We start from the raw sequence: 13,046 nt of genomic DNA on the forward strand, positions 1-13,046 counted from the left end.
CTTATCATATCCTTCCGAAATAGTTCCTTTGCGCTAATCGTTATCTAATCACCTACTTCAATTCACATACAATGAACTATTCAAAAATGTTATATATAAAATACTTGATAACATGGACTTGTTTGAATTTCGAAATAGTCTTTTTAATCTTAGTACAGTGCTATGTCTAAAATACACCCCATACTCTCAGGAGAGGAAATAATCGAGCAAACTTTATCGAATAAACTATTTTACAATAATACTCAAAATGTTGAAGAACCTAAAATTAACGCTTTATTATCTAATTCTGATGAACAATTATTAGCAGAGATAGGATACAAGCCAGAACTAAAGAGGCACTTCTCATTGTTTCAAGTATTCGGTATATCTTTTAGTATAATGGCTATATTACCGCTGATTCTGAGTATTCTAGCTGATGGGTTAACTGGTGGACCTGCTGGTTGTTTTTGGGGATGGGTGATTTCTTCAATTTTTATTCTTACAATCGGAATTTCCATGTCAGAGAATGGAAGTTCGCAACCAACATCCGGAGGCTTGTATTACTGGACTAATTTCTATGCTCCAAAGCGAGCCAAAACAGTTATATCTTATTTAATAGGAAATACCAATTCAATTGCATTGATTGGCGGTTTATGTTCTGTTGACTATGGTTTTGCACAAGAAATATTGAGTGTAATTGTGATAGCAACAGATGGTGATTTCAATGTAACTGCTGCTAAGACCTATGGGGTATTTGTTGCTTGTGTTTTATCACATATAATACTTACTTGTGCTTCATCAAAAAATTGTGCCTGGTTACAGACAACGCTGGTTATTTTGAATACCACTATTGTTGTCATATTTTTGATTGCTCTACCAATCGGTGCTAAAGGAAACTTCAAAAGCGCAAGTTATGTTTTTACAGAATTTAATAACTTTTCTGATTGGCCGTCTGGTTGGACCCAGATATCATCAACATGGTTACTGGGAATATGGACACTTGGTGCTTTTGACTCGGTAATCCATATGTCGGAAGAAATTCCTCTGGCATCGACTGCTATTCCAGTTGGGATAATAGGTTCCTTGTCAGCCTGTATTATTTTGGGAATTATTGTAATGCTTGTCACTCTATTTTGTATACAAACAAATGATATTGAAGGCCATATTATTGGTTCGAAGTTTGGTCAACCGATGGCTCAAATCATTTACGATTGTTTGGGGAAGAAATGGGCAATATCATTTATGATACTAATTGCATTAGGCCAATTTCTAATGGGAGCATCAATTTTAACGGCTATATCCCGTCAAATCTGGGCATTTTCTAGAGACAATGGATTACCATTTTCTTTTTGGATTAAAAAAGTCAATGTAAAGTTGTCTGTCCCAATTAGAGCTGTCTGTTTCGGGGGTTTTATGGCTATTTTGATAGGCTTACTATGTTTAATTGGATCCACGGCTGCAAACGCTTTATTTACTTTATACATTGCTGGTAATTATGTCGCTTGGGGAACTCCAACTTTCTTGAGGTTGACTTTTGGTAGATCAAAGTTTCAGCCAGGGAAGTTTTACTTAGGAAAGTTTTTCTCGCCGCTTATTGGTTGGACTTCAACCGCATTTATCCTATACACTGTCGTGATGGTAATGCTTCCATCCACCAGACAACCAGATAAAGAAACAATGAACTATACTTGTGTTATTACCCCTAGTGTTTGGATCTTGTCATTAATCTATTATAAATTATATGCCCATAAGTATTATCATGGCCCACAAAAGACTGTCGATGTTTCAGATTATGCGAATGAAAAACATATGGAACAGATTTATACGATCCTAGATGGGGTTGATGTAGATTCTGGTAAAAAATCTATGACGTACGAAAAAGTTTGATCTATAAATTTCGATTGAGAATTTAATTTGATGGGTTTCGTATGAACAAGTATAGAAATTAATTATTCCTAGTACTAAGTATTAAATATTTAGTCTGATAGTAATAAATTTGCAATTTCCAAATTTGCTTCTCGAATGTATACTCGAATATCATATTCTGCAAGATTTCTTAATTTTTGCGAAATGGTTTTATTTCATCGGAATTAACATAGCTTTCGCAGAACTTCCTAAACTTTAATTAATGGGATGTTAGAGAGATTCGTCAAACTTTCAATGACTACCTGTTAAACCTTGGATCAATTCCTATAAAATCTCCACAAATGACGGAACTTTTTGGAATCTTCTGTCTGTTCCAAAAATGGATGAATAATATAAAACAATCAAATATTATAAAATTGATACAAATAATAAGGATTACTGAAAAGTGTTATATTTATAATAACTACGCAGAAGGTACAAAAAAGAACTTTTAAACCTCAATAGTCATTCTATCTAAATAAGAAATACTCCATATAAGTTTAAACCTCATCTATTAAGGGCTTCGTCTCGACTTGTACTATTTTCATCTAAATATGGGCGTTCACCGATACCGACAGTTCTTACACCAGTACGTTCGAATGTCTCATTGAAGTAATCATTTGTAGCGGTGTGGTAGACAGACCTATTATCCCAGATTGCCACGTCGTTTTTCTTCCAGCGAAATCTTACCTGAATATCATGACTCCCATATAAGAGTTCATTGAGGTGGTCTTTGATGAGAGCACTTTCCGAATCAGATAGACCATTTATAGACGTAAAATGATGACCAATACCGAATATAGACTTCCAGCCAGTCACCGGATTAGTCCTCACAATAGGATGTACTGCTGTTAATTCGTCACCTACATTTTCTGGCGCACCTCTAACTCCAGAATAGATTTCAAACTTGCCTTCGGCGGCTTGTTTGAACCCCGGTTGCGAATACACCCCAGTCAACGTTTCAAGAAAGTTTCGAAACGTAGGCGTTAACTTTTCATAGAGTGCATAACCACTTGCCCAAAGAGTGTCTCCTCCAGTTGGTGTTGATTCAACAATTTTAAGGACCGCATAATCTGACGTAACTGGCTCAAAGGTTATATCACTATGCCAACCTTCGCCACTTCTCTTTCCACGCGAAAATTTCTTAACAAACAATTCTTTGCTAAGCTTAGAAGATATTATCGATACTTCGGGATCAGTCTCTTCAGAACTATCGTTTTTCAAAAATCCTCCTGCTGGTGCTGTTGGATGAATATGAAGTCCAGAAGTTTCCGGTTTATGTGTTAACTTTCCAAGCTCGTCTGCGAGAATCTTCTGTTCTTCAACAGTAATATCCTGATCTCTAAAAAAGACAACACCACGACGAGAAACAGTAATTGCAAGATCCCGTAATTTCTTCTTATCCTTTAGAATGTCACTAATTTTAGCTGTAGGATATTCTCTACCTATCTGAGGTGTTATCTCATCAAATTCATAGTCACGATCAAGGTCCCCTGATGGTTCAAGAAAAAGTGTTTTTGGTTGATACGAAGGACCATCTTTAGTCTTTTCGGCGTATGGTGATGGTCCACTATATTCCTTACTTGAGTTCTTGAAAGTATTCTTTTGAAGAATACTGTACTTTGGGACGTGACTTTCTAAGGTCGTACTTTCTGTGCTTGTAGGAGACATGTTAATCTTTTACTTATTATTTGTTTAAGTAGGAGATTAAAACAAAGAGGATTCATATCCTTAAATAGGTTGTATCCCAATAACTGTGGCATATATATTTAGCTCTATCTTATTGATTTGTCATCTATGAATGTGGAATTCTTTAACAATAATTTAGCAAGAACTGTCTGAATTATGAAATATGTGTTGCATTTTTATCCTTTTAGTGCACATATTATAACTGTGCACAAAAAAGTCTCGTAAATATGTCTGATGTGCGAAATTCACATTCCTAATAGGTTGCTGTGGATGCTGTGTGGCTTGTTCGCAGCCACAAATTGTGTGTATCTATTATCTCTGTTATATTCCTTTCACAATTGTAGAAAGGAGCGTCTACAATTATAAGAATCTGTACAAACCCTATACTATTTTGCTATATAAAAAGAAGAATAGGTTCGATAAGATCATAATTATATACTACGATATTTCATTTCAACATATAACTACAAGAATTAAAATAAGATACAAAGAAATTCTCAGAATATCTCCACAGCTATTACTACTCGACGTATTACTAGAATTATGTGAAGAATTAAAGGAATTTATACTGGTTTGATTGTTGCACCAGTTTTTCTTGATTTCTGTTGACACTCCTTTTCCGCCAGTACCAATTGCTGAACAATTAACACCTGGAAGTTCCCTATACCCACTGAAGTAACCAGGAATTGGTTTATTAAAGTATTGGTTTTCTGTATCAACATATTTATTAGTATAGTCCGATCTTTGGGCAAGAACTTGAAATATATTAGCATTCCCATTGATGTTAGTATCATTTCTTCCTAGAGTATGTAAACTCCAATTATTTTCGATCGTTGATAGTTCTGAGTAATGAGTGTAGTAAGTATTATCACTAGTATTGAAATGTGATTTGTCAATAGCTCCTCCTAACAATAATGCCCAGACTTTATTCTTTTTGTCGTAAGATTCATTTTCATCAAAAGTTATTAAAATTAGTGTATTTTTCATGAAATATTCATTATCAAGTATTGGTTCCAAGAATCTTTTGCACCATTTCCGGAAATGCTATGTTTGTATCATGACCATCATTAGTCATATTGGGTGTAATAAACATCCATTGAGGTAAAGAATGCTGGTTTAAATCGTTATAAAATTCTGTAAAGTTCTTGATTTTTGATAGTCTTGATGAATTATTTGTAATTGAGCCATATGATATTAAAGGATTATGTTTCCTAACATAACTATTAGAATTTCCATGTTTTGAAAAGGCAAACCCTTCAAATCCAGAATACGGAAGATCTTCTTGATATTCCCCCCATGTAATGCCACCCTCTTCCAACAAATCTGCTACACTAGAAACAATACTAGGAAGTACTACAAATGAATCTTTATCCAATCCAAAAGTATCACCACCTACTGAAGCAATGTAGTTTGGTTCCGAAGGATGAGTCAATGCCCAATAATTTGTTAAAGTTACACCACGCTCAGATAACCAATGTAAGTCAGCATTAGATGAGGCAGCCTTTTCATTGGTATTTTCCAACCATATTATGACAAATCTATCAAATAATTTACCTGTAGTAGATGAATTACTCTGGATACTTGCCGCATCATTTGTTTCTAGATATTCTATTTTAGATTCATGGATTCCGGAAGAGGAACCTGAAGCAAAAGTTAAAATAAGAAGGGTAATTTCAAAAATTATAAGTAATTGATTTTTCATATCTTGTATCTTGTCCTAATTTTTTTTACAAAATAAAAGTACATTTAAAGATTGCTTTATCAATAGCCTTTGTCAGTGCTTTTCAATGGATTTCGTAATTTTTGTTGCATATTGCTGCAGCAGCTGAAAAAAAATAAAATCGAATATAGTTATAGCGGTAATTAAAGTAATTACTCCATCACCTAGCTGAAGTTGAATAATTGTAACAGAAATATATTATTTAGGTCTATTCCCTGTTCCTATACGTTACGAGACCTAGCAGACTATATGTGATATGACTCTAGAATGCTCACTTCGAAATTATGCATGGGTACAATTGATGTTATGATTATTATCTCTGCAAGGCAATAACTCTCGTCGTATTATCTTCTTATTACTATTATATCATTTAAATTTATAAATGATATTCTGTAATAATACAGAAATTTCAGATTATAAATGCTTTAATTGACTAATTGATGCTCTCTATTATAATATGAATTGCCATTTATTTTGCTATCTTAAGATGAATTCAAATTTACAATCTACTATTACACAAGATTGAACTATTTTAGTAGAGAATTTTGAACTAACATTTTGTAACTAGGTGTTTACATTCTCAGAAGAATATTGGGTAAAATACTTCATCTTAATTCTATTTCAGCTAGAATAAATGAATGGAAACAAAAGCGCATTTCAAATGATATGTTTTTAGTAAAAAAACAGCCTTTATATGTTTTATAATGCAGAACAATAAAGTCGCTAAAATAGATATTACTTTCATATTTTATATTTTATAAATTAAACTCAATGAAAATTAAAAAAAAGCGTTCCAAGCGGAATTTTCAAATTGGAACCAAAAGTTTGATTTATGGTTATCTCAAGAGTTTAACGTGATTAATTTTTTTCCCATTTGTCGAAGTAGATATATATCAACTCAATTCTATAACTCATCTAATTGCTATTTACCTTTATCTATGTTTCTTTCTAGCCACAAACCTAATACTTCTCAAAGCTTATGAGCAGATAGGCCATTACAGTATCGTAACACTAAATACGTCAATAAACGATGTATTTTTTACTAGTTCCTATAATCAACATTTATAAGGAACAGTGTCTTATCAAATGGCAGGAAAAAAAATTCAAGACTAAAATATTGGTTTTTGTTTAGAATATTTATGGAGATCTAAGACAACAAAGCAAAGTTATTGTTTCTGTTGATTTTATAAGAATGGCATAGAGCAATCATAAGGATTATAATTCCTAAACATAGATCTTTTACATAATTGATAACTTGTAAAATTCTCGGGCTTTAAGAATAGTCTTTAGAATTATTCTGAAAGTAAAAATCTCGTTTGTACGCGCCAGTCCATGTACCATAGGCCACAATGTGTTCCAGGAACGAATTTTCGAATTGTTCAAACTTGGCTTCACTTGGTACATCAAGGGTACTTTTTAAACCAATCACCTGATAAACGTAGCGATGATCACCATGATCCAAAAGAGGACGTGGTCCATCATAAACTGTACCTAGAATATTCTTAATATAATTTACTGACGATGCATTTTTTCGAATAGCCTCTACATCGTCTTGAGTGAAACTTCGCTTTTGTTCTGAAATATTGAAGAAACATCCATGAAGAGCCGCAAATGGTAGAGGCAAGTCAATATCTTGCACGACCACTGCAAAAGTCTTAATATCTTTTACTAAATTTTCTCCGACATTCCAAGAAATGCAAGGAAATTGATTATCTTTTAGAAGTTCGTGTTTCAGATCAAGCCTATTTGGCATGCTTGTATCCGTACATTCTATCTCAATTGCACAAGGAATGTCAGAAAACATGCTCTTCTTTGTGAACATTTTGTCTTCATGATCTTTGAAGTTAAATAGAAGCCTTCCGCAGAGGCTTTCGAAGCTCAGCATTAATTGCATTGAGCCGAATATATTAAGTATTACTCACGAGAAATTATAATATTGGTTCTATTGCCCCTTTTATAATTTGTGATCTCGGTGATAAGCATATCATAATTCGGCCGAGAACTTTGACAGAAAACTCCTTCTCTGTGTTCACTCGTATACATACAGTTTTAAGTTATCCTGTATAATTAGCAGGTCTAAAAATAAATTGACAGGATGTTAAATTTAAACATTAACTTGAAGGTCCATATTAAATTAAAGAGCTATATTTAGTTCACTTCAATTTATTTTTCTTTTTGATACATAGCTTAATATGTCAATTCCTTCAATTTCGTTACTCTTTTAACGGTAAAAGTAAGCTCAATTTGCTTGTTTAAAAGTATTTAACAAACTTATAGCGATTCCCTTCTCTCAACGAAATATTTTACTTGATTGTTTTCAAAATCTAACAGAAATTCACTGATTGAAATTATGCGACTTTTAGTAATGTCAAGCATCCGTTTTCTCCGTAGAGCCTATTACAATTTTTCGTATAATTATCTTCATTCTCCTCTGATGAATAAAAAGCTAATGTAAGACAAATTAGTCTTATTGACTCAGAGAGGGTCTAACTTTTCGTGCATAATTGACAGCGGATGTCCCAAAACGGAAATTTTTTCAGCAGCAGATTTATCAAGTCAAATTTAATAAAACATCTTTAACGAAGGGCCAAATGAATAGATTATTATAGTATGCATCAATGATTCCTGAATATTTGATTCAGTTAAAGGCAATTATAAATTAAACATCAAAATAAAGAAATTAAAGAATTGGAAACTTTACACCAGTAATTTCCATTTGATTTGAGCGTTTGTTGTAATATTAAATATATAATGCTTTTATAGGTTTAACTTTATCATTGCTTTACTCAAGCAATAGTCCTTGTATTGTTCAACTAAACGAAAGTTATTTATTTCAGCTTGACCATTTACTTCACTTACGATATCACGATTTACAAATACAAGCACCATATTCTTGGACTTAAGCAATTTTCCAGGTAAAGTCTTATTGGTAATAAGCTAAAAATGTTAGTGGCAAAAATTATTTCAGCTGCCCAACTAGCAGTTTTGATGACAGGAATTTCAACTATATCTCCAATGCAATAGAAATTTTTAATTGTGTCTTGAGCATTAGATAATTGTAGATGTTCATTAGTTAACAAATTTCCTTTTTCAGAGACGTATTCTTCTTGTATTTCCTTAGAGAGCATACTTATATTGTTATTTTTTGCCACTACTCCAATAATTAAATTGAGATTCAATAATTCTGCCATCAACAGTTGCTAAGTTACCATCAGCTAATTCTTCTTCAATCCTAGTTTCAAGATAAATATTTATTCCCGCATCTTTCAAAGCTGAATGAACATATTCTTTGAATTTTTCATAAAGTAGTTCTGTTGGAAACAACGAATATAGATGAATCAAATTAACAGTTTTTTCTGGGTAATAGTGTTTTATTTCAGCAGCAATCTCAATTCCCACAGCACCAGTCCCAATAACCGATATCTTGTCTGATTTTTCAACTTTCTTTTTAAATTCACTTGCATTTACAAATGAATTCATATCTAAAGATTTTGGGGACATAGGAGGAGATCTATGTCTACTTAATTAAATTTAAGGGAATAAGTTTTAAGCGTCTTTTCCATTTGGTATTCAGAAGTCTTTTTATTCAATTTTGTAACCTTGGCTTGAATATAGTTTAATTCCAAGTCAAGTTTGCTATTTATAGTTGTTCCTCTAGTCCTATTCTCGTTTTCAAAAATGTTATCGAATTTAATACCCTTGAGTCGATTAAAAGCAAAGTACTGAGATTTTGCAAAATCAATATCAAGGAGAGCACGAGGCATTCCAATGATGTTTAAAAATCCACCTTTAGGCTCAATCATTGTAATGGAAAATTTCCTTCCATTAGATTGCGAGGGAAAGGAATTCACCTTGAATTATTGAGGTAAAATTATTGATAAATGATAAAACAGCATAGGAATCACCAACTACCATATATTAGAAAACTTTCCAGGTATATGACCAATTTTGGAAGTTGAAGTATTATTCATAGTCATAGTTGTATTTCCTTTAATCGAATGTTTTTTAAAATTGGGAATATGACGTTAAATAGTTCTTTATAGTTTTTGCACTTAGTTGGAAAGCTGGTCTATCCGACCTTCGGATGTCGGGGCCATCGGATATGTGGAGACATCAAATACTAAAAAGAATGCAGCACAGATTTAACAGATTACCGGATATATAGATTACGACTTTAAGTTCAACCGCAAAAGAAAGCAAAAATATTTGATGTGTTAGACATTCTCTGTAAAACTTTGAACTGAAGTTGAGCTGTCTTTTACAACACACGATAAATTAATTAGCATTGATGTTAATTTATACCCTTACCATTAAGTTGAATCGTATAAGCAGACAATTTGTCTTGCAGCAAGTATCGAGTATAATTAAGTGCTGTATATTCATCTATCAAAATAAATAGCTTATACTTGTTCAACTATCTGCTCTTACCATGTCTAAACCGTATGCTACCGTTATACAAAGTTTGCGTGTTGTCAAAGTAGAGTAGATTCCACCACTTTTTTTATATATATTTCTTTCGTCTTTATCATTTTGCAATTGATGATGTCTATCTTTACTATCCTAAAAATCTGCTTGTGACTTCATAATCTAAGAATATTATAAGACTTCTTCTCTTTCGTTTTGGTTCAGAAGTACCATTACCATTACGTCATTGAACTTTGTAAGGTAAACAGACCTGCTTAAACTTTTTGTATAGTGGTGAAGAATTTGCTTGCCATTCCTGCTTCAATAATAACAGCTTCTGGAACGCTCTTTATTCACGATCTCAAAGCCCTGCAATGATGAGAATATTTGTTATTCAAATAATTCTTGGCGTGGGACAGATTAATTGAAATTGGTCTTTAATTGGAACTTTGAGATGACGGTTCTATGCATCTCGTCTATAAATACCGGAACGAATTTTATCCGAGTTATTTACAAACGATCGGCATTTAAAAAACAAAAGATAATGCATATGTATACTACGCAAAAATGTTAGCCTTGTTTTGAAAGGCCATGTCAAACCCCATGAAGACTAGAAAATAGAAATATATAAAGACAAAAGTAAGATGTCACTGTTTACGGTCCAAAATTATTTAGTTAATTTAATTAGGAATGATAAAGAAGTTGTTGATTATTGCCACTTTATTTACTACAATTACAAGGGCCAGTCCTATATTCAAAAGAGATTTATCTTCAAATGACAGTAGAACTAGTCATTCGCTTGATGATTTATGCTCCATTTCTCATGTTCGGGAGTCTTTGCCCCTGAATGGGACTTTACTTGGTATTGAAATGATTCCAACCTCTGTGGAAGTTAATATCGCTGAAAGTTCTAATTACAGCTATTGTAACATTTCTGTTTCTTATGCACATACAGGCAAAAACGATGCTATTGTTCTCAACTATGCTTTGCCGGATCCTTCCAACTTCGAGAATAGATTTTACGTTGCTGGTGGAGGTGGTTATAGTCTCAGCAGTTCTTCTACTGGTGGTCTTTCCTATGGCGCTGCAGGTGGTTGCACTGATGCTGGTTACGATGCCTTCAGTACATCATATGATGAGGTGGTTCTTTTTGGTAATGGATCTATTAACTGGGATGCAACTTACATGTTCGCTTACCAAGGATTGGGCGAAATGACTACCATCGGTAAATCACTCACAAGTGTCTTCTACGGAATGTCTGATGATGAAAAGCTTTACACTTACTTTGAAGGTTGTTCCGATGGTGGCCGTGAAGGTATGAGTCAAATACAAAGGTATGGAGAGTTGTATGATGGTGTTGTCGTAGGTGCACCTGCCTTCAGGTATGCTCAACAACAAGTCAATCATGTTTTCCCCTCCATGGTTGAAGAGGATTTGAATTACTTTCCACCTCCATGTGAATTGAGTAAAATTGTCAATGCTACAATTGCTGCCTGTGATTCCCTCGATGGCCGTATAGATGGAGTTATTTCCAGAACAGACCTATGTATGCTTAAGTTTAATTTGAGCTCTATAATTGGAGAACCTTATTATTGTGGAGCTCAAAATAGTACTTCCCTTGGTTTTGGTTTCAGTAAAAGAGCCGAGGGTAGTACTACTTCTTATCAACCAGAGCAAAACGGTACAGTTACTGCCGAGGGAGTCTCTGTTGCTCAAGCAATTTATAAAGGCCTTCACAGTTCTGCTGGCCAAAGAGCCTATCTTTCGTGGCAAATTGGTTCCGAACTTAGTGATGCTGAAACTAAATATAGTGAAGATTCAGGATCTTGGGAGCTTAATATCCCATCTACTGGGGGGGAATACGTTACAAAATTTATTCAGTTATTAAATATTGATAATCTTTCATCTCTCGATAACATTACTTATGACACTTTAGTTGACTGGATGTCCACCGGTTACTATAGATACTTGGATTCTTTGCAAACTATATTACCTGACTTAACCTCATTTTACTCTAATGGAGGAAAATTGTTACACTATCACGGTGAATCTGATCCAAGCGTTCCTGCGGCTTCTTCAGTTCATTACTGGCAAAGTGTTCGTTCTATTATGTACAATGAAATATCTTTCAACGAATCACTTACTGCCCTTGACAACTGGTATCAATTTTATTTAGTACCTGGTGCTGCTCATTGTGGTGTAAACAGCTTGCAACCTGGCCCATATCCAGAATCTAATATGGAAACCATTATAGGTTGGGTTGAAAAGGGTAAGAAACCTTCCGGTCTTAATTCAACTGTCTCTTCTGGCGACTATGAAGGAGAATCTCAACTTCTTTGCAAATGGCCACTTCGTCCAGTTTGGAAAAGTAATTCCAGTTATGACTGTGTTTATGACCAGGTATCATATGATTCTTGGACATACACTTTTGATGCCTTCAAAGTTCCAATTTTCTGATTCTGCTTCTTAATTTTTTCTATTTTCATCTTCGTTAATTTAAATTAATAGACGTTAACTATTTCTAACTCTTCAAGAGTATTGAAAACTACGTCTTTTTTCTTCGCTTTCTTTTTATGCACGTTACATATTAACATTTTCTAGTTTGTTCTTAGTATCATATGCTTGAAACAAATTCTTTAGAAAAATAAGGCTATTGTAGATATTTAAGAAATTCCGTATGTTACAGTCTCCGAATCATTAACGTACTAGTAGATTCATTTTTTCATTCATTTTGTCATCCGCAAGATTTAAAGAATCCACAGAATATCTCTTTAAATGCTGCAGTAATCAATATATTGCTGGTATAAACAGAGGATGTATAGGTGGCACAGTGCTTAGAAATACGATCCTTGTGCTTTGTTCAATCTTATTTTATATTCTAAAGTATATTCCAGGGTCATTGTTATGCACTGATATTCACGGGGTCGTCACATGCGACATCCTTACACTCTTCGCCAGATAATACATTCATGACATGTTATTTAGATAATTGAAGTAGTTTTTCGTTGTTCGTCTTTTATTTTTTAATCTGTTATCCTACTTTGATCATTACATGTAACGAAAAAAGCGTGAATGTAAAATCGCATGTAACGTTCTGCAGGTTATCTCGGACTTCTCTACTGTTGTTCAAAACCTGCATAAGGCTAGGAACAAAAATCTGAACGTGTATTACCCTGTTTGTATTGTTCTAGAGGAATTCATTAAATACCATCCCGATATCCTTCAATCGCAGGGAGCAGGGAATTTATTTCTACCACCGCTATCATAATCTCTAGACCCAGTTTAATAACAACGGGCACACTCTGGATACGCATCTTCGACAACTCATAAATCTCTTCGTAACTGTTGC

General features: G+C 33.7%; 8 protein-coding genes across 8 annotated transcripts; 2 read left to right on the forward strand and 6 right to left on the reverse strand.

Moving 5' to 3' along the window:
• Positions 1–162: 162 nt before the first annotated feature.
• UGA4 (Uga4p) lies at positions 163–1,866 on the forward strand (the record flags this gene model as incomplete). Its single annotated transcript, XM_015612387.1, has 1 exon — positions 163–1,866. The coding sequence occupies one exon, from the start codon at positions 163–165 to the stop codon at positions 1,864–1,866; it is 1,704 nt and encodes a 567-aa protein (XP_015466785.1).
• A 525-nt stretch (positions 1,867–2,391) lies between these two features.
• On the reverse strand, positions 2,392–3,555 carry AC631_03559 (TauD/TfdA dioxygenase family protein; the record flags this gene model as incomplete). Its single annotated transcript, XM_015612388.1, has 1 exon — positions 2,392–3,555. The coding sequence occupies one exon, from the start codon at positions 3,553–3,555 to the stop codon at positions 2,392–2,394; it is 1,164 nt and encodes a 387-aa protein (XP_015466786.1).
• A 471-nt stretch (positions 3,556–4,026) lies between these two features.
• On the reverse strand, positions 4,027–4,560 carry AC631_03560 (uncharacterized protein; the record flags this gene model as incomplete). Its single annotated transcript, XM_015612389.1, has 1 exon — positions 4,027–4,560. One exon carries the CDS (start codon positions 4,558–4,560, stop codon positions 4,027–4,029), a length of 534 nt encoding a protein of 177 aa, XP_015466787.1.
• A 13-nt stretch (positions 4,561–4,573) lies between these two features.
• Positions 4,574–5,275, reverse strand: AC631_03561 (uncharacterized protein; the record flags this gene model as incomplete). The annotated part of the gene is made up of 1 exon (XM_015612390.1): positions 4,574–5,275. The coding sequence occupies one exon, from the start codon at positions 5,273–5,275 to the stop codon at positions 4,574–4,576; it is 702 nt and encodes a 233-aa protein (XP_015466788.1).
• A 1,291-nt stretch (positions 5,276–6,566) lies between these two features.
• AC631_03562 (YbhB/YbcL family Raf kinase inhibitor-like protein) lies at positions 6,567–7,115 on the reverse strand (the record flags this gene model as incomplete). The annotated part of the gene is made up of 1 exon (XM_015612391.1): positions 6,567–7,115. The coding sequence occupies one exon, from the start codon at positions 7,113–7,115 to the stop codon at positions 6,567–6,569; it is 549 nt and encodes a 182-aa protein (XP_015466789.1).
• A 1,316-nt stretch (positions 7,116–8,431) lies between these two features.
• AC631_03563 (uncharacterized protein) lies at positions 8,432–8,773 on the reverse strand (the record flags this gene model as incomplete). Its single annotated transcript, XM_015612392.1, has 1 exon — positions 8,432–8,773. One exon carries the CDS (start codon positions 8,771–8,773, stop codon positions 8,432–8,434), a length of 342 nt encoding a protein of 113 aa, XP_015466790.1.
• A 41-nt stretch (positions 8,774–8,814) lies between these two features.
• Positions 8,815–9,096, reverse strand: AC631_03564 (uncharacterized protein; the record flags this gene model as incomplete). The annotated part of the gene is made up of 1 exon (XM_015612393.1): positions 8,815–9,096. One exon carries the CDS (start codon positions 9,094–9,096, stop codon positions 8,815–8,817), a length of 282 nt encoding a protein of 93 aa, XP_015466791.1.
• A 1,291-nt stretch (positions 9,097–10,387) lies between these two features.
• Positions 10,388–12,154, forward strand: AC631_03565 (Tannase; the record flags this gene model as incomplete). Its single annotated transcript, XM_015612394.1, has 1 exon — positions 10,388–12,154. The coding sequence occupies one exon, from the start codon at positions 10,388–10,390 to the stop codon at positions 12,152–12,154; it is 1,767 nt and encodes a 588-aa protein (XP_015466792.1).
• Positions 12,155–13,046: the final 892 nt, after the last annotated feature.

Source organism: Debaryomyces fabryi, assembly GCF_001447935.2.
Source record: "Debaryomyces fabryi strain CBS 789 chromosome Unknown contig00078, whole genome shotgun sequence".
In the NCBI taxonomy this organism is placed as follows: Eukaryota; Fungi; Ascomycota; class Pichiomycetes; order Serinales; family Debaryomycetaceae; genus Debaryomyces; species Debaryomyces fabryi.